We start from the raw sequence: 19,297 nt of genomic DNA, 5'->3' as shown, positions 1-19,297 counted from the left end.
CGAAGTTACTTTTAATAAGTAACTATTCAAACACTGCTGATATATCATCGAGTTCAGCAACATACAGGCGTGGTTGGCTGTATAGCGCAAATGTGCAGTGAACCCCCAGTAATATACAAAATAAACAATAACTAAGAAGTTCATAAGCGTAGAGTGGCAAATTCTCTTAGTGAGAAGGAGAAACCGTGGGCCAGAGCCACTCAGCTCCCCTCTAGTTCCGTTTCGTGCAAAGCCTCCGCTGAACCTCCGCAAGCCAACCCCTACCATGCTAAAAGCTTAGGACGGCTAGCAGAAGCTCGACGCGTACATATGGCGAAAATACATGCAGTCTGAGACTGGGGGAAGGCAGTCTCGTCAAAACGGACATGCGCAGTTCGTAGGATCACCAGCGAGCTGGAGTGAATCACGCTCTTCTCTCTTCCAGTGTTGCACTATGTGTTTCAATTTGAATTCATTTGGCATTCTCTTTGTATTATTTATATTTTACAATACGTATTAGATTAATGAAGAGGGTGTTATATAAATGTAGAGGTAACACCGAACGAAAGCTAGAAGTAAAGATGATGGGACAAATAAGATAAATATGATAGAAAACAACTTGCCTACACATTCAGAGTTTTCATCTTTAAGATGGAAACACTTCAGGTGGAAGGAGCCGAAAAGTAAAAAATAGCGCGAGGGCGAGGGGTTGCTTATCGGACAAGACTTGAACAACCTTTGGTCTTCTTACGTCAGACTAAATGCTTTCGTTGACATGTTAGGCTTTTTAGGTTTAGTTGTCTTAGAATATATACACTCACTTTTCGGGGCTTACCGTGCTTGACCAAAAATGTAATATTTGCTATTTATTCAAGCATAACCTAACAATGAAGGCATTTCGCATACGTCAGAAGACGACCAAAAAGTTGTTTGGGTTTCGTGCGATCAGTTATACTCTAGCGCGAGAGGGTGTTCGAAGGGACGCGCGCATTTAACTTTGTTACGTGTCATTGTCTCCATACTTGTTAGTTTGTTTTGAAGTGCATGGCTGGTGATTGAAATATATATGGCATAGTGATACGTTGAGTGAAGTGAGGTGGATTGTGTATTGGAAGGAGTGTAGTTGTTGCTGTGCAAGAAGTTAACATATTGCATAGAATAGAATCTAATCGCTTTGATTTAGCGATATACTTTCGAATAGTTATATAAGAATTATCTTGTAATCAAGGGGTCTTGGGTTCGATTACTGATACATACTCATTTTAGCAGGCAGAGATTTGTATTTTTTAACTGTAGGTTCAGGATCCAGTTCCAATAATATAGTCTATTTGACAGTGGTGGGACCAGAAAAGAGTTGGCAAGAGTGGAAGAGGCAAAATTGAGGCGAGAATATTTTCTGAATTCTGAGAAACCCCTAAATACAATACCATACGAAAATCTTAAATTAAAATGATCGCCCCCTACACACACACTCCTTGGTGCTGTCACTGTTATCTGAACATAAAGCAAATTAACTTTGTCAGTAATCTACCAGCCAAAATTTGATAATTTTTCCCAGTACTATCTCTACGAACAAAAGCGTGTAGTGTCTCAAAAGGTTTAGATAAGTCCACTTTGCATAATTTTGGTGAACCCCCAGGAAAATTATGCACGAGCCGCGCCTGGCAACATATTAGTATGAATTGCGAGATAAGTTGAGCCTCCCCCTTGGCAAAGTGGTAACATAATCACCTTGTAATACAGGAGTCCTAGGTTCGATAGACGGTGAGTGTACAGTGATCGTCAAATAAAAATGGGACAACTAGACCCTGGAAGTCTCCCTTCTCTGCAATGCGTCTTGTGTGTTGTCTAAATCTACGGCGATGAGTGAATAGTAATAGCAAATTTTCAATGGCAAGTTATGTCACTGCCATTGAGTTAGGCAACATACACAACGCATTGCAGGGATGCAGGTATTTCAGAATATAGGTGTCCCATTTTTATTGCCGGTGACTGTATATAGCAGTTTAGATCCCACTTTAAACTGTAGGTCCAATCCCAATTAGCCTTTCTGTGTATAAAGTAGATTTAAAAAAAGGAGTTTCCAGGAAAGATACAATACAGTAATAAATACCATTAGAATAGAAGTTCAATAGCTTACAAATAATTGTTTACAGGGATTACTAAAACTAGATTTTCGGGATATATAAAATCATATTTACGTTGTTGTTTCAATGCATATTTATTATTTTTCTTTATCATACCCTGCAAAACATTAATGCGTTCTCTGAGAGCAGTGTTGGCGATTCGGTTCCAAAACTTGGAGAGGGCAAGGACACTTTAATGTCCCTTGGTAGATAAGGTTTGGTATAGTATTGGGGTAAAAGTGGAGGCCATCTGCCCCCCCCCCTCCTAATTGCTGCCACTGTCTGAGAGATTTTGCAAATCATCATCGCATTCAGGAAGAAATTTATTTTCTTAGGATTTTTGAAAATACCTCTCAAAATTTAAACTTGCAAGAATATCAATGAATGTGTGCCAATGCTTGACAGACAAGACAAGTAAGTCACACAACTCGCACTTTTTTTCTCTCCTGTTTCCCATAATATACAATTTACAATTGATGACCACTTGCTATCAGATATTATTAAGGCTTGAAACATAATTTCTTGAGCATATTTTGGACTCTTGATTTCTAGTAAATCATCACCATTCAATCAAGTGTCTACGCTAGCAAGCAAAAACATATGTACTCTTCCATGTACAGTTCAAACAGTTCACTTTGTTGATTTATATTCCATATAAGCTTATACACCAACTGCCATGGTACGCAACTGCCATTGTCGGTCAAACCTAATGTCCTTTTGTACAAATTTCAAGAGTGCTCTTTACTATTGGTAGAAGACACTTCGATTAGTTTCTCAAATGCTCATCTGCAAAAAGAACAAATAAAAATAGTTTTAACATCGTATATGAGACTATGAACTTACAAAACATGTTTAAAAAATATTGATATTATATTGTTACAACCTTATACAAGTTGAGTTAATAATGGAACTTATAGATGTTGTGTAAATGGATTTGAAAATAATGGATCCAATCGGCACTATAATGCTTAACGATATCGTCCTGTTATTAAAGGGCTGTTTGGTTCACGATATGAGCTCACTTCAGTGATCTAACTTTATACTGAATGTTAAATATGATGAGCCTAAAACAAAAATTTGCAAAATAATTGTTAGAAATATTTTCATAGTAGAGTGATGATTGCAACGCTATATGGAGTGAGGTTCCTCCAGGTTCGAATCCTGGGTTCATGCAGTGACGTGCGGTGACGTCGACACTTGGGGTAGCAGTCAGTGGCGTGCTCAAGGGGGGGGGGGTTGGTGTGAGTCACACCCCTCCTCCCTTTAGGGCCAGTATTCCTTCAAAAAAGAAGAATGTCAATAACAGGAAAATATTGCAAAATTATGAATGAGTACTAGAAAAAAGTACACGTAACCCCCAACCACATTCGAAAATAAAAAACTATTTGATTTGACTCTAAGCCAGAGATCCTGGGTTCGAATCTCGGATTGGCCATTTGTGTTCTTTGTGTGTGTTCCTTCATCTATTTTGTTGTACCAAAGGTGGCGGAAAAGCGAAGTAAAATAAACCAATTTGAGCAATCAATCAATGATTTGATTTCATTTTTGTTACTTAGCGTCGCTTTTTTGTCACATTTGGTTAATTGTGAAGATGATACGATGAAACTGATTAAGGGACGAGCACAGGGAACACCCATGCCAGGGTCAGGGTTCGAACCCGGAACGCCTGGTGTCTTAGCACGCTGTGATAACCACTCCCCCGCGCTTGGTTGATTTGGTGACAGGAAACAAAACACAACACACTTTTTTGTAGTTTCTTCAATGATATTCATTTGACTTTTTGAGTTCTGAGATACATTTTTCATTCCAAATTATTTCATTATTCACTGCAACACATAGGACAAGAATGCGCACTCATCACGGGTTCGAATCCTGGCCTGAATTGTTCATATGAGGTCCCTTCACCAATTTCATCATATCATCACTCAATCCTCATTTTCGCGATAACCAAATGTGGCAGAAAAGCGAAGTAAAATAAACCAAACCAACAACAATATGAACACGCGTTCTCTTGCCCAAATAAATACATCCGTATTTATGACTGTTACAGGCCAATATATTAGTATATTTAAATAAAACATTACTAAAACGAGAGTCAGAGAGAGCCTGAGCACATATTTGTAATTTAATCATTATATATTCCATATTTGAAAAAGAAAAAAGAAAGAAAGCATAACATTATTGTCTGCACATAACACGTTCCTATTTTATAAATAATAAAACTACATCCCATATTATACATACACATATTGTACAACGTGTAAAAGGTTGTGTAAATACAGAGAACATAAGTACTGCAGAAAATTTTACCCTGTGTTCTTTAGAGGATTTACAAAAAAAATTATGAGAAACCAATCCCCTATCTGTCCTATAGGAGATAGACTGGGGGACCTGAAAGCCTGGGCTTTCAACCATTGCAGCGGGGGGCGTGGGGGCAAGGGAACTAGAGGTAGAAATCTTCCTTTTCCTTGGGCCGGCCGTTTCTACCTGGAAACTGGCCTGGCTGAAGAAGAGCGAGCTAGGATATCCAGCCTGCTTTGCCCGCGGAGAACACCGATGGACGAGAAGTGCGTGGAAAAGAAGGTGTTGCATATGAGCTGTGGTGGCTTTAACAAGACAATAAATATTGTGATTTGAATATAATTCGAGATGTGAGATTGATTGATCTATCTCTGCTAGACTAGCTACTCCTCAGTGCACGTCACTGGGTTCATGTATGTATTTATATCATTATCTTTGTTCCAATCATCCATTTTATCAAATCATTATCAATCATCATTGTCCCAAGGAGCAGAAGTTGGAGGTAAAATAACAGAAATACATTATGAAATGGAAATTCAGTTCCTACTATATTTTTTATTTGAATTATTATAGTAGACCAGCCAAGATGCACAAAAGCTTAAAAAAACACTTTTATCTGCATGGAATGTTAATAATAGGCATCCATGCTAAATCAATCAGTCTGACAGAAAAACTAGGGTGGATGCCACCAAAAATTTCGACCTTATAGGTAATTTCAAGGTCATATTATGACCATAAAAGGTCAAATTTCAAACTCATCCAAATATGTTCATGTAATATATCAAATGAAAGATATGGACGAGACAAACTGTTTCGTGATATTTTTAGGTCAAAATATCGATGTCAGAAGTAGTCTTGTGGGGTAAAGTTAATCAGGCTAAATTTGTATACATGGGAGTCCTACGTAGTGGACCATCCAAGAAGCAAAAAGAGCATTTTTAAAACATTTAACTGTATGGAATGATAATATCAGACATCCATGCAAAATCAATCAGTCATAGGTCTGAGAGAAAAACTAGTCAAGCTTCATACTCACTGGTATTCAAAGTAAACTATTTAGTAAAAACGGCTACTGAAATTCAATCTGATATTGAACCAAATATACGTAGCATAACACTGGTCTACATATGATTTTTTTTTTTCTGCTGACTCAGATATTTTAACTGATTCTATATAATTTGAGGTCGCTGATTCCAAATATGTAGTCAGAAAAAGTGTATCACGTGTCAATTTTTCACAAATCACATTTGAAAATTTTCACAATATTATAAATAATACTGGGCTAAACTCCAACAGTTTTCCATGTAGATATCTGCACATAATGAAATTATAGGACTATACATAGGTGGCGTAGCTGATAACAGGTATTAAGTTGCATTGTTTCACAAGTCACATTTCAAAATTTTCAGAAAATTATATCCGGCTACATTCCAACAGCACTTGCAAAGAGAATGCGACGTAGTCAGATGTCCATGCAGAGTATCAAGTCACGTTGTTTAACAAACATACGTTTCTATTTTCTCAATAGGAAGTTCTTAATGGACAAAAAGTTTAGGCAATTCCGGCAAATTGATCAATTTGTTTCACGAGCACATACAGTCAACACCTGATGCCTGTACTTATGCTAAACTTAACATACACCACAGAATAGCATAACGTGCATACCTACTTAGGCAAAAAGTTTCGTTTCTTTGATTTTCTGGAGTAGGTGGCCTCAGGAACGTCACGCTGCAAGCACCAGCAATAGTCGGCCATCATGTTTTCATTCCATCTCCCCTGATATCGGTGCTCCATGGTTTTTATGGCTTGGTGGAAGCGTTTGCCCTGTTCTTCACTTACAGCACCAAGATTGGACGGAAATACATCTAAGTGGCTGTGCAGGAAGTGAAACTTGACACTCATATTTACTCCTAACTTTTGAAACGTCACCAACAAATTTTCAACTAGAACCTCGTAGTTGTGCGCCCTGAAGTTTCCAAGAAAGTTTGTAATGACATCAGAAAAGGCACACCATGCATCTTTCTCTGTTCGGTTCATTGTTTGTAAGAATTCTTCATCTTTCATTAGCATCCTTATCTGAGGACCATCAAAAATACCTGCTTTTACTTTCTCATGCGTCAATGCAGGAAATTTTGAGCAAATGTATTTAAAGTAAGCCCCATTCTTATCCAGAGCTTTTACATACTGCTTCATTAATTCCAACTTAATGTGCAGTAGTGGAAGTAACGCTTTCTTAGGATCAACGAGCGGCTTGTTCTGGATGTTTTTCGCCCCGACTTCAAAGCTTTTCCTGGCAGGCTACAGTCTTCGTACCCAATGTTCGTTCCTTGCTCGACTGTCCCATAAACTCATATTTCGTGAAACCTGCTTGTTGACCAAGTAACTTTGAAATGACTTTGAGATCTCCGCACACAAGCCAACTGACATTTGCATACTTTATCTTTCGAAGCAGTTCTTTCAATGTTTCGTAGCTTTCCTTCAAATGTACGGAGTGGCCAACAGGAATGGATGCTAACTTATTGCCATTATCTAGCAACACACACTTCAAACTCCTCTTCGAGCTATCAATAAAAAGCCTCCATTCTTCTGCATTATACGTACATCCCATCGCTTCAAATAGTCCCTTCACATCTGTACAATAGACAAGTTCTTCCTCCCTTTGAAAATATCTTAATAGATGCGTCTCTCTGTCCCGATACATGTTCCAGATGCTAACATATTTCTTTCCTTTAGTCTACACAGGTCCTGCATACTTTATGAGGTGCCCAGGATTTATCTTGGTCACCCAATTTAATTCCGAAATATGCACTATATGCTTTCCTTACAAAGTCAGTAATATTTGTCCTTTATTTTGGGGTTAACAATGTTCGAATAACTGATTGAAATAATATTCATTATAATATTCCATTGCTGCCATCCTGGGACCTCTTTACGGACTACGTTCTTTCATTGCTCTAAATATACATCCCTAATATTAGATAATTTTCTATTTTCCTCCGAAACCTGACGTGATAGAAAAAAACGGATTTCGGTTTTGGATTTACCACCCTCGAATTACTAAAGAACAACCATCAGCTTCCAGTCAGCAAAATGGACGTAGACCAGTGTAATCAGGACAAATTATGATTTCTATGAAGTGCTGTGTCATCCACAATTAAATTATTGCCCTTGTACTTGCAAGAATGGGAACTAGTATCTTCATTTATCTATACCGGTACTCATTTGGAAATTCTCAGTAAACATACAGACTTGTGTTCAATAGACGGTAAGACTTTAGTCTCATAACTGTTAGGGTGTACTTTTACACTTTAAATATATACAGCATCAAGTTATTGGACGAAATGCACTCTCATTATGAGCCGTCCTAAATTATAAAGGGACAAGAAAACAGAAGAGCTTCGTACAGTTTACAGAACCGGTTTTCTGACGTGTTGCTGTAAAGGAAGATAACAGAACTGTGTCCGAAACTTGCAAACATTCATGGATCTCACATTACATCTATTCGAATCAAACCTAACTTAGCCTGACCTACTTAATACATATGAATATTTGCGAGCTGCTTCAAAAATAAAAAGAGAAAATCTCTTGTAGAAAACAGGTCAGAAAGTACTCGTTTCAACCATGTACAAGGGCAAAGTAAAAAACATTTAAACAAACTACTGATTTGTAATAAATATTCCGATGTACATGTGAATAGCAAGAGTGTCCTAGGTTAACTTACAGGAATGAAAATAGAGCATTTTATGCAATATTCATTTAATTATATCACATATAATCTTTATTAAGCTATATTTCATGCCATGGTAATGATCTCAAAACGGTATTAGGATTATGCCTAACGTAAAATATAACATTCTATTCTGATTTTACAAAGAATTATCAACTTCGTTTGGAAGTAAAGAAAGTCATGCAGTGTTTAAGAAATTGATAGGTTCAAGCAATATTCTCACAGAAATTACATCAGAAGATATTTCTTCAACATGTAAATAAATTATACATTTTGCCTATATTTCAAACATTTTGCTTTTGACGGATAATATTAAGCAACAAGCAATTAAATATTAACTTACCTTCGAGTTGTTCAGCTTTTTAACATCCTCCGTGGAATATTTGTTCCCTTGTTCTCGTATCTGTACGGGATTCGATAGCTTGGTTTGATTTTAACTTTTTCAAGAACTTGCATTGATCATATCGTTAGAAATCAGTGAAATCTCGGCAACAGTGTTGGCTAAAATCTGCACCACGGAGTATATTGTGACGAAATGCCACTTCAAAAATTTTAGTGATAAGCACTACTCTCTGAAGGTACGAAATGTTTTCATTTTTTCACATAGTATTTCAGGTTCTTGCGGGAAGAACATGTGATCTTTGTTTCACCATGAAATCTTCCATACTAGTTATAAAAGAAAGAGAATGCACCAGTATTAACAAAACTACCACTTCAGCGCCATCTGTACGCAGCAGTTTGAACATGACGGAGACCTTATATTTTCTGTTATTTACTTAAATCCCTTCAATCGTAACAAAATTATAAGGTTCACATGTTCTAGTGAATAAAACAATCTTTTATATCGGAAAATTTCTTCCTTACCGAATCTATATTAGTTGTACGGTTATCCTTAGAAATTTAGGTCTATGCTCTAGCATGGCTTTAGAACCAAGAGAGATAGGCTAGCAGGGCTCAGAACAATAGTGCAGGAGGCCTTCGAAAGATCGCTTACAGCAGACGACAATATGGGGGTGTGTCTGCGAGAACCAATCAGGTCCGTGAATGAGCAAGCCCGGTTGCCACAGCTAGCTCGCTGCACCCTTCCGGAAGGGTGAGTGACCTCTGCCTCTTGCTACCTCAGCCTGTTTGTTCGGCTGAGGAGCAGACGACATGAGAGTATTGACAATAGTGTGCGAGCGACGTCTGCTGTTAGCCCGCGAAATGGTCTTTCTAAGGCCTCCTGCACTATAGTTTACTAATTTGTTGTTAATTACCGACGTTGTTGTTTTGAATGTAGAGTATTGTGCTGAGCCGGGTCGGCGATTGCGGCAAGAACGTGGAGCCTGCTGTTTGCTTTTGAAAGACAACTGTTTGAAAACTTTGACATCATACATTGATGTGGAAAATATACTCCTCAAACCTTAACATCTTCACTTCTTCTACTATTTCGACAGCAATCTCATAGTTTTCACATCCTCTTTCTAGCTATCCTCAGTAGTTTTCTTCTTTATGGAAATCTCATTATTATTATTATTTCATAATAATATTATATCCATTTAAATCTCAATTGGTCATGCTGCATGCTGAGCAAGGATGTATTTAGTGGGGGGGGAGGTCCAGGGGGTGACCTTCCACATATTACACCCAATTGTCAACCTCACTTCCACATAGTACACCCTGGACTGCTTCATGCAGACTAACGAGGCTCTGGCGACTGGCCAGTATAATTCTGTGTGTTGTCCTGTTATTTGTCCTTGTGTGTACCGAGTGCCCATTTACAGCCTCAGCTTTTAACCTAAGTCAGAATATTTTAAGATTTTAGTTATGTTATTTGCTATGGGAAAGGGCTGGACACCGTATAACGTGATGTACCCAAATTTTTAAATTCAAATTTAAATTCAAATGTTTCACTCTGTGTTCTAAGCAATATGACTAGTAAGCTTCGGATGTAATTCTCTACATGTAAACTCTTCCAGATGTTGGAAAAAAAAAGTAAAATGTAAATGTGATTCATGGATGAAATAAATCTAAATCTAAAGGTGGACTCATCATTGCGCTGCTGGCAATAATCAACCTGCTTTTTGGCATTGGTGCTAGTAAACAAGGGTTTCGGGTTCCCCCTCCCCCCAAACTTAGGGTCCGAGTTATGCTCAAGGGCTTACCTATTTGCACATCATTAAATAATTAAGGCCTTTTAAAATATATACAAGGGGGCTGATAAGTTCTCAGCCCGACCCAGAAGGACTTTAGCTACAGGCATGAAAGTTTCAGGCTATTCAACGTATTCTCCCTGAAGGTCAACACACTTGGCACTTCGTTGCTCCAACTTCTCTAACCCCTCCAAAAAAATGATTTCTCCTGGTCTGCAAAAATCTGTTCGGCGGCTGCTATAACCTCGTTATCACTTCTATATTTCTCTCCTTTTAGAACTTTTTTCAGTCTAGGGAAGAGGTAATAATCAGAGGGTGCAAAGTCTGGTGAGTAAGGTGGGTGGTCAATGCACTGAAACCCTATGTCCTTCAGAATCCATTGTTCTTCCAGCCTTGTGAACGGGAGCATTGTCCTGCAGAAACAACACACCTCTCCTCAATTTCCCTGGCGCTTTTCTTTAATAGCATCCTTTAACTTAGCCAGAAGACTGCAGTAATATTCTGATGTATGGTTTGTCCCTTTGGAAGGTAATCTGATAACAAAAACACCATCCTTATCCTAGAATATTGAGGCAAGCACCTTGCCTGCGGACCTCTGTGCTTTGAATTTCTTTGGCCTGGGAGATCCTAAGTGGCACCACTCACATGACTGCTGTTTGGTCTCAGGATCAAAGTAGTGGAACCAACTTTCATCCTGGGTAACAAGCCGATGCAAAAAATCGTCCTTAGAGTTCGCAAAATACAGCAAAATCACCTGAGAAGATGTCACACGTTTGCGTTTCTCATCGGCGTTCAAACGTTTGGGCACCCATTTCGCGGAAAGCTTGTGAATGTCCAACTGATTATGGATTATTGACAAGACACGTTCTTTGGATATGTGCAAGGTCTCAGCTATCGCTTGAAGTGAAATTCGTCTGTTACTCAAAATCAGGTCATGAACCTGATCCACTTTTCCAGAGTTGACACTGACACTGGCCTCCCACACCTTTCACCATCTTTTGTGGAAAAATCACCAAGCTTAAAGTTTGAGCACCAATTCTCCACAGTGGAGTATGAAGGTCAATGTACACCCAATGTGTCTAGCATGCAACCATGGATTTCCTTCGGCAACTTCTGTTGCAGGAAGAAGAACTTCATGACACCTCGCAACTCCTCTTTGGTAAATTCCAAATTTGGCTGCACCATGGTTCAATCAATGGCTTGTAAAGAAAAAAACGTTAGTGATACGATCATCCCAGCTAGCACTTAAACTTCCAAAAGATCAATGTTTCAAATGCAATCAATGATTTCAGGATGACATGTGCGGAAGGGGGTCAGGCCGGGAACTTATCTGCCCCCCTCGTATATTTTTTTAAAAATCTGTTTGTTTTACATGTTTTGATATGTGGACAGTATTTTTTTTAATTGTTAATTTTTATTGATGTTAATATAAAAACAAATTACAGTATTTATTAACAGAAAAAAATAGGCAAATACAATTGTTTATATTTTTAATATCGTTACATTTATAAATACAAACATACAAAAATAAAAGACATCATTTAAATTTACACGACCTAACTGCTTCTTAGACTTCTTCAGAACAACAAATTATGTCACATAATAATAAAAAAGAGGGGGCTGCAATTTCTTTCTAAGATATTCAAATACAATAAAAGAAGACTTGGTGGTTTGGCAACACTAGAACAGTCACCCCCATAATTTCTTATTATCGCACACAAGTATTGTCACAGGATTTTCATTACATGTAAATACATGTCAAAACACATAGACACACTTAATTTTACTTGACTTATATTCCCGGTTCGTCCTTTTTACATGGGCATATCCACTTAGTTTGGATGTTCCCAATGACCTCTTCGTTTCTACTCATAATATCTGCTAGTCTTTTCTTTCTGTCAATTTCTTCCTGATCAATTTTCCTCTCATGCACAACTGGTAACAAGTTAGATGGTTTGTAAGTTTCTGCAAATTTTGTAAAGTCCTGAAACACGCAAATACAAAATAAATATGTGGTAGTACCCAAAACATAAATTCATAAAAATTTAAAGTTATTTTTCTGTCTGTAGAGTATGGTTCTAGAGTGGGAATGAGAGCCTCCACAATGGCATGGTGGTAATGCAGTCACCTTGTAGTCGAAGGGCCCTGGGTTCAATCGCTGGTGGTTCAGACAGTACCGATCAGCCTGTCTGTGCATAAAGTGGACATAAACGTTGGCAAGATTGAGAATACAGTATTAAGGTACAAACATGTTCCAGCAATACATACAATCCAAAACGGAATTTTAAAAAACTAGTGCTACGTCCTGAACAATCATGGCAATATTGTGCTGTGCCTTTTCTTTCCCTGCCTACAAGGTTAGTCGGATTTTACCATAATCCAAAATGTGTATAATGTGGGGGAAAAACCTCATCAAACTGATCAAAGATGGAAATAGTGTGATGAGCATCATCCTTACATTTCTCTCTCTTCATTTTTGCCATATACTTGTTTGATAGTAAATTTGGTTTTTAGCTGGGCTGACGTGGAGCTAAATTAATTTTATATATTTATTTTTCCATCATTCTGCTGTCAACATTTTATTCCATAACTTTTTCAGTGATTTTATGTGAAGTTCATACAAAATAAATTAAGTATCCTATTGCATGGAAAAGTTGCCTGTTTCTGTGGAAACACAAAACTCCTTCCATACAATATTTTTACAGGACTTACCGTATCACACCATGAATAATTATTTAATTATTCTATGCTTTAATTGCATTAAATTGTCTCTAATAGAACAATTAATTTTGTAACCTTCCATTCAGCTTAATATAAATTCACCTAACCAATCATTTTGACAAGTTTAATTGACCAGTTTAAATATTTAGAAACAGACTATGATTTTGTGAACAATGACAAACATTTCTGTTGCTACAGAGGATTCTACTGGTGATATGACAACTGTAATTTCCATGCACATATAGTGTCATTGTATTCATCCCAAATTAGTCTCTTAAATGGATAAGAATTGATAAAACTATCAATTATTTTTAAACCTAAGTAATAAGTTAGTTTTCAACAGAGGAAATCAGAATTAGCTGGAATATTCATCCTCGTTTCTTTTCAAAAGTTTTATATTCAGGTTTGATGACATAATTTTGCAGTCACATGTGATGTGCATTATTCTTTCAGCTTGGCACTACAGTATTGCAACATCCAAAGGCACAAAGTTACACAAGTGAAAAATAGTATGTGCTGCTGCTGTCAGGTGCAATTTTTTTTTAGACCGGTTAATGGTAGAAGTGTGTGGGATCCTGAAATATCAGCACCAGCATTTGGAAAAAAATTCCTGGCCCAATCCTGACTTCAGGATATGATTTCCGGAGTCCTGAACGGACAGGAAATTTCAAATGGTTCTTGATTAAAAGTGCCCTGCTACTGGCAAAAAGCAAAACTTAGAACAAGAAAGTATGAATGTCTTTCCATGTTGCAAGTAGGAGCGATTTTTAATCTAGATACGATCTGTAAAAAGATATGATGAATAATTATTTATAGACAACAAACTATGAACAAACAACTTCAACCTGAAGTTACGGCTAATTAAATGGAAGTTTTGACTTTTCCTAACACAAGCATAATTTTCAACCTATTCTGTTCCTGCTGATGTGTTTTGCTACACCATTGGAAATTTGATATTCCCAAGAGAACAAGTAAAACAATACTCCCATAAGTGTAATGGTAAGTTTTCTCCCCCTCCTACAACCATCCAGCACACAGACTTCTCTTTACTCAGCTTGCTGCGGGGAAAGGTCAGTGGGGAAGGAGCAATTTTGGGTTTTCACGTGGAACTGTACTAGTGCCCTTGCTTCTCAAAGTTTTCTGTATTATTAATGTCAGAACCATCTTGTAAAGGAAGTTTTTATTTCAGAAATGCATAAACAAGGAGAAATAATATTTAGAATTTGAAATATTCAAAGTGTCAGTGAATACTGATCTTTTACTGTCCCTGAAGTGTCCAAATTTTTGTCAGGAAATGGTGAACATTACCCGTTCTGATCACATCCTGACCATAAAACCTCCATTCTGTACACCCTTCGTCAGTGGCCTTGCAACCCTGCATTGTCATCATCCCAGCAGAGAACACAACTGTCGGGCCTCCCCGATGGTGCAGTGGTAGCATCATCACCTTGTAATCAAGGGGTTCCGGGTTCAATACCCGGTGGAGGCACATAGTGGTTTGGATCCCACTTTAAACTGTAGGTCCAGTCCCGATTAGCCTCACTGTGCATAAAATGGACTTAAAACACTAACTCAATCAATCAAAACACAGCTATCAAAGGTATTGTAAAATAAGACTATGGCAGGGAATGAGAGGTTGGTGGCACTATACAGAGTGTCCCAAAATAGTGTTTACTCTCTTTGAACGTCAATAACAAGAACACTAATAACAGCAAGCATGAACTTTTTTTGGTGTCACATACCTTAAAGTTATAGATGTTCAAAATGTCCACCATTGGCAGTAATACATTGTGTGCAATCCGAACAGGTCGATAAACAGCAGATACGGTTTCTGCGGGAAGGGAACCATAGGTTGTCTTAATTGCATGTCCCGCGTCACTCTGTCTCTGGCTTTGTAGTGTACACACATCATTCATCACAGTTCCCCACAGGTAGTGATTTAACTGTGTTAGATCAGGAGATCTGGATGGATATTCGACTCTTCTTACGTTTCTCAAAAGAAATTTCTCACCTCTGCCATTGATACGCTGTGACGGGACTAAAAACAAAAGAAGGCCTATATGCTCTCACACATGCTCAACATAAAGATTGCAGCTTCAAATACAAAACGTCCAGTCAAGTCACCTTTAATAGTGTCTCTGTTATTAAAGTTCGAAGAGTGTAAACATTATTATGGGACACTCTGTAAGTGAAAAAACTTACTTTGATGGATTTTTCAACAAGTGTGGCACCACCTCCTTTCTTCTTAATGTCTTCAACCATGTCCTTGGCATATTCCAAGATCTCCTTATCCGTGTTTTCAAGTTGTTTGACTTTATCTATTATGTAACCCTCATCTACAAGTTGTTTTCGATGTGCTTTAGTTTCCTCCTGTAAAATTAGAATAAATTTAGTGTTCTGTTGAGTTTAAAATGGTTTTTAATGCCATTGTCATAAATATTGCTAAAGAGTTCTTTTACTTGGCATATAAACAAATTAAACATTTTGCTGTTAATAATAACTGCGATTTTACCAGGGTTGCTACTTTTTTTTTATTATGAAATTCCCTGACATTTCCAGGTTTTCCAGTCCACAAATGAAATTTTTTCAGACATGTTCATCACCATAATTTTTGCTTTTGAACCTTGTGTTTTTCAATGAAATATATAATCCGTTAATTATTACAAATATTCACTTTCACAACATTTCTTTTTTACCAAATTTCATTCTACACACACAAGAACACGTGAAAATTTGATGAGTAAAATGTAAAATTACAATTGGCATCGAATGTATTGGATGCTACAATCACATCCATCTAGCCTTCAGGCTAAGGTAACAGAGGTACATTATTTCACCATAAAAGATCTCCACAATATAAAAACAACAGAAAGAGTTCATAAACCAAGCACAATTTTTCATTTTATAGTGTAGAAAATGCTGCTTCTTTGCTTACATTTATACGTACACAGCATCTGGAGAAATTTTTGTTCTATACAGAAAATGCCAACAAGACTAAGATCTATAAAATAATAGACGATAACCTCATCTTCACCAACCTTTCTGACAATTATGATTATATTGTCAACGAACTTTAGTTATCAATCAGATATCTGGACTGCAAGTTTCAACTTTGATATTCTTTCTAATATCTAATATTGTAAAAGTAAAAATTTATTACAGAAATTCGAAGGAACCATAATTTTGCACAGGACTGAGAATCGAAACAATGAAAGAAACAAGTTTCTAAACTGAATCTTTTTTGGGAGTGGAATCACAACAACCGAATCCATAAGTGGAAGTGAACTGCTTGTTCATTTTGCAACTTTTTCTCTTGCAGACTCCAAAATGCACGTAAATTCCAGACGATCTGCAAAATTCCCTGACATTTCCTTGATTTTTTCCTGACAAGCCAAATTCCCTTACATTTCCCTGTTTTACATATTCTGCATGATACATTCAACAGAACAAGAATAAATTACGATTACAATTCTCATGATCCAACACAGAAAAATGTTATAAAATGTTCACCAATTTTACATTTTCTCACATTTAAAATATGGGGAAATGTAAAATTCACATTGGATCCATGAAAAACGAAATCGAGGTTCCACTGTACAACCATTAAAATTTTCATTATTAATATTAATGATATCTGTGTATACTAAGAAAATCTGTAAATATGTACTATTTCTAGCATTCATAAAGAATTTTCTGAAGAGCACACACTACTTGTCACTGATATTTTCATTTCACAAAATTACAAATAAAATAATCATAATAGTTTTGTCTTCACTTCCTATATTTTAGTCTACATGAATCTTTTATGAGGTCCACTTAATTATATTTTAATATTTCAACTGGACTATTGTATGGCACAGAGTATTAATTATATCTTTCTAAAAAGTGTGGCTCAACCAGGGAACGAACCTGGGTCTTTGGTACTCCAATAGTCTGCCACAGAACTTATTCCACCATATCACAGTCCAAGTAATGGATTGGCAAAGAGATACGTCCGAACGGTCAAAGATCACCTTTACAAAAAATTCAGAACTCTTACTACTGTTACATAATACAAGTTTAGGTGAAGAAAATACCCTACCATCAGCTTGGGTATTAGCATTTACCCATAGAACTTGGTGGACAATAGAGGATAGTTGCAGAGAAATTATAGGTAGTAATAAAGCTCCATTTCTGAAGGCTCGGAAGTCGGGAAGGTGACTAGAGGAAGATTATGGAGATGATGATTTAGTCTGGATACAATGTTGATTTAGTCTAGATACAATCTCCAAAGTTTACGAGACCAGCCTTTTCACCGCAGAATAGGTTCCACTTGTCTCTACGAAGTTCAGATGTTGAGCACTCACAAAATTGTGCACATTCGATGTATGTGTCGTAGATGAGACAACTCTACCAAATAAGACGTAAGCTGGAGTGACAGTTTGTCATCTTCACAGGTTCAGCAACACTCTCCGCCAGGCAGAAGGAAGGGATACTGCCTCGGTTCCCTCCAATGATGGTACTGCTACACCCAGGGTACTTAGAAGGTCTACTCGACACAGAAGTCCTCGAGATATGTAACTAAATTTCTCTGTAGTGTGTTCACATTTTTCATTTTCTGATTTCTTCTTCATTTTTCTTAGTCCAGAAGAAAGATGATAGTTGCAGATTATAAAGAAAAGGTAATCAAATTTATATTCTGTGTTGGTTACTATGACAACACAATTTTGTTATGTGGATAGAGGAACATGGACTACAAGTATACATGAATACGTTATTATTATTGTGAACAGTTATGTGTAGGTTTACACAATTAAACTGGTGTTGTTATGTTCACTGTTGTACCCAATGACTTTATTTCACCTAATAATTCTAAGCAATGGGAATGAGACGACATCAATTTCATTGAAGAAAACTTTTCCATTAATTTGATCATTCGCACGCTCCCCAAAAATAATGCACGACACTTTCATGGTTATCCTGAAAGTTATACAAAATCGAAAGTTTCCATTGATTTTGTACCAATATTATGTGGAAAAAAAAGACTCTATTTTGTGATTATATAACAGGTATTTTTTTTTACATTCTGATGTAATTTTTAAATATTTTAAAGCAAAACTCTTTTAAATTAATGCATATAATTGGAGTGGAATACTCACAAACTAATATTAGTAATTATTTTAAACAACTTTTAATTGTTACAATTTTCAAGCATCGGTATTGGTATTGATGGGAATTGGTAAGAAGAGTGCTCGAAGTAAGGGGGTGATGGTATTTCCCCAGCTGCCTAATTGTCACTATGTTAAACCAGTGATCAGAACACTACATTTTAAAAGTAGCTTCGCTACAGCTACCGCTACTTGTCCAAAAACGTAGCTTCGCTAAAGTAGCTTGCTACGCTACTCATGTGCGCTACTTCGCTACTTTTGCGCTACTTCTTCATCATCATAATAAAAAAAAAATAAAACAAACTTGAAACAACCACATGAATATTCAAAAGAGGTCCTTAGTATGATAGCTGTACTTACTGCAAAATAGATTGTTATTTATTATCATAATTTCCGACATTTGTTAGATGTTTGCTCTAACATTGCAGATAGCTGGGGCATGCTTCTTTGGTATAACTGAGTAACAGGTGGAGCGATGCTTTACGTAAGTTTCCTGTTGGGAATGCTTCCCTGAAGACACAGTGAAAATTTTGTCACCTTGTAATGATAGGTTCGATATCTGGCGGAGGCACTAGTGTTTCAGATCCAGTCTCGATTAGCTTATCTGTGCATAAAGTGGACTCAAGACAAAAACTAGGAAAGATGCCTAGTTGGGAGGATGGACCCTCCTGTTCTTCCATTCCCCACACTGCTCATCATCATTCATCATTCTTCCTCATTCTCACAATTAGCCAAAAGTGGCAGAAAGCAACTCTAGATAACAGAATAACAAAATAAACCATTCATTCTCATTGTCAAGATTAGCAAAAGTTACAGAAAAGCAATGTAAAAGTAGAAGAAATACAATGTGTAAACCCGAATGTTCTAAACATATTGCACTTTTAAAATTTGTGAACAAATATTATGACCAAAATAATTGTAATTTCAGAAAGTGTGTCTATCATTCTTGTGGTGAGATCCTATGTACTAACAATGATCAATGTTGTTAACGTACTGAGCCATTGCATCCTGGCACTATTGCTTTGTTATTATCCATCCATTGATCGCTCGTTTTTTGCACTGCAAGATGTGTTTTACACAGTAATTAATGACATTTACCTGTCTCTTGCACCATAGATATACACAGGATTTGTTTCTGGGGTGGTGCAAACAAGGCTTTTTCCC

At 37.0% G+C, this 19,297-nt stretch overlaps 1 protein-coding gene across 1 annotated transcript in view; it reads right to left on the bottom strand.

Annotated features, from left to right (window-relative positions):
* Positions 1–11,740: 11,740 nt before the first annotated feature.
* LOC145996459 (uncharacterized) overlaps positions 11,741–19,297 on the bottom strand; it is a 38,139-nt gene continuing 30,582 nt past the window's right edge. The window contains exons 8-9 of the mRNA XM_083132950.1: positions 15,189–15,356; positions 11,741–12,249 (exon numbers count right to left, since the gene is read on the bottom strand). Coding sequence (XP_082989076.1) covers positions 12,058–12,249; positions 15,189–15,356 — 360 coding nt within the window. The 3' untranslated portion in view covers positions 11,741–12,057. The remainder of the gene's footprint in view (positions 12,250–15,188; positions 15,357–19,297) is intronic.

This window comes from Lepisma saccharinum, chromosome 12 (genome assembly GCF_977018435.1).
Source record: "Lepisma saccharinum chromosome 12, izLepSacc3.1, whole genome shotgun sequence".
Taxonomy (NCBI): Eukaryota; Metazoa; Arthropoda; class Insecta; order Zygentoma; family Lepismatidae; genus Lepisma; species Lepisma saccharinum.
The sequence above is the reverse complement of the archived record's forward strand: the minus strand, read 5'-3'. Positions and strand labels throughout refer to the sequence as shown.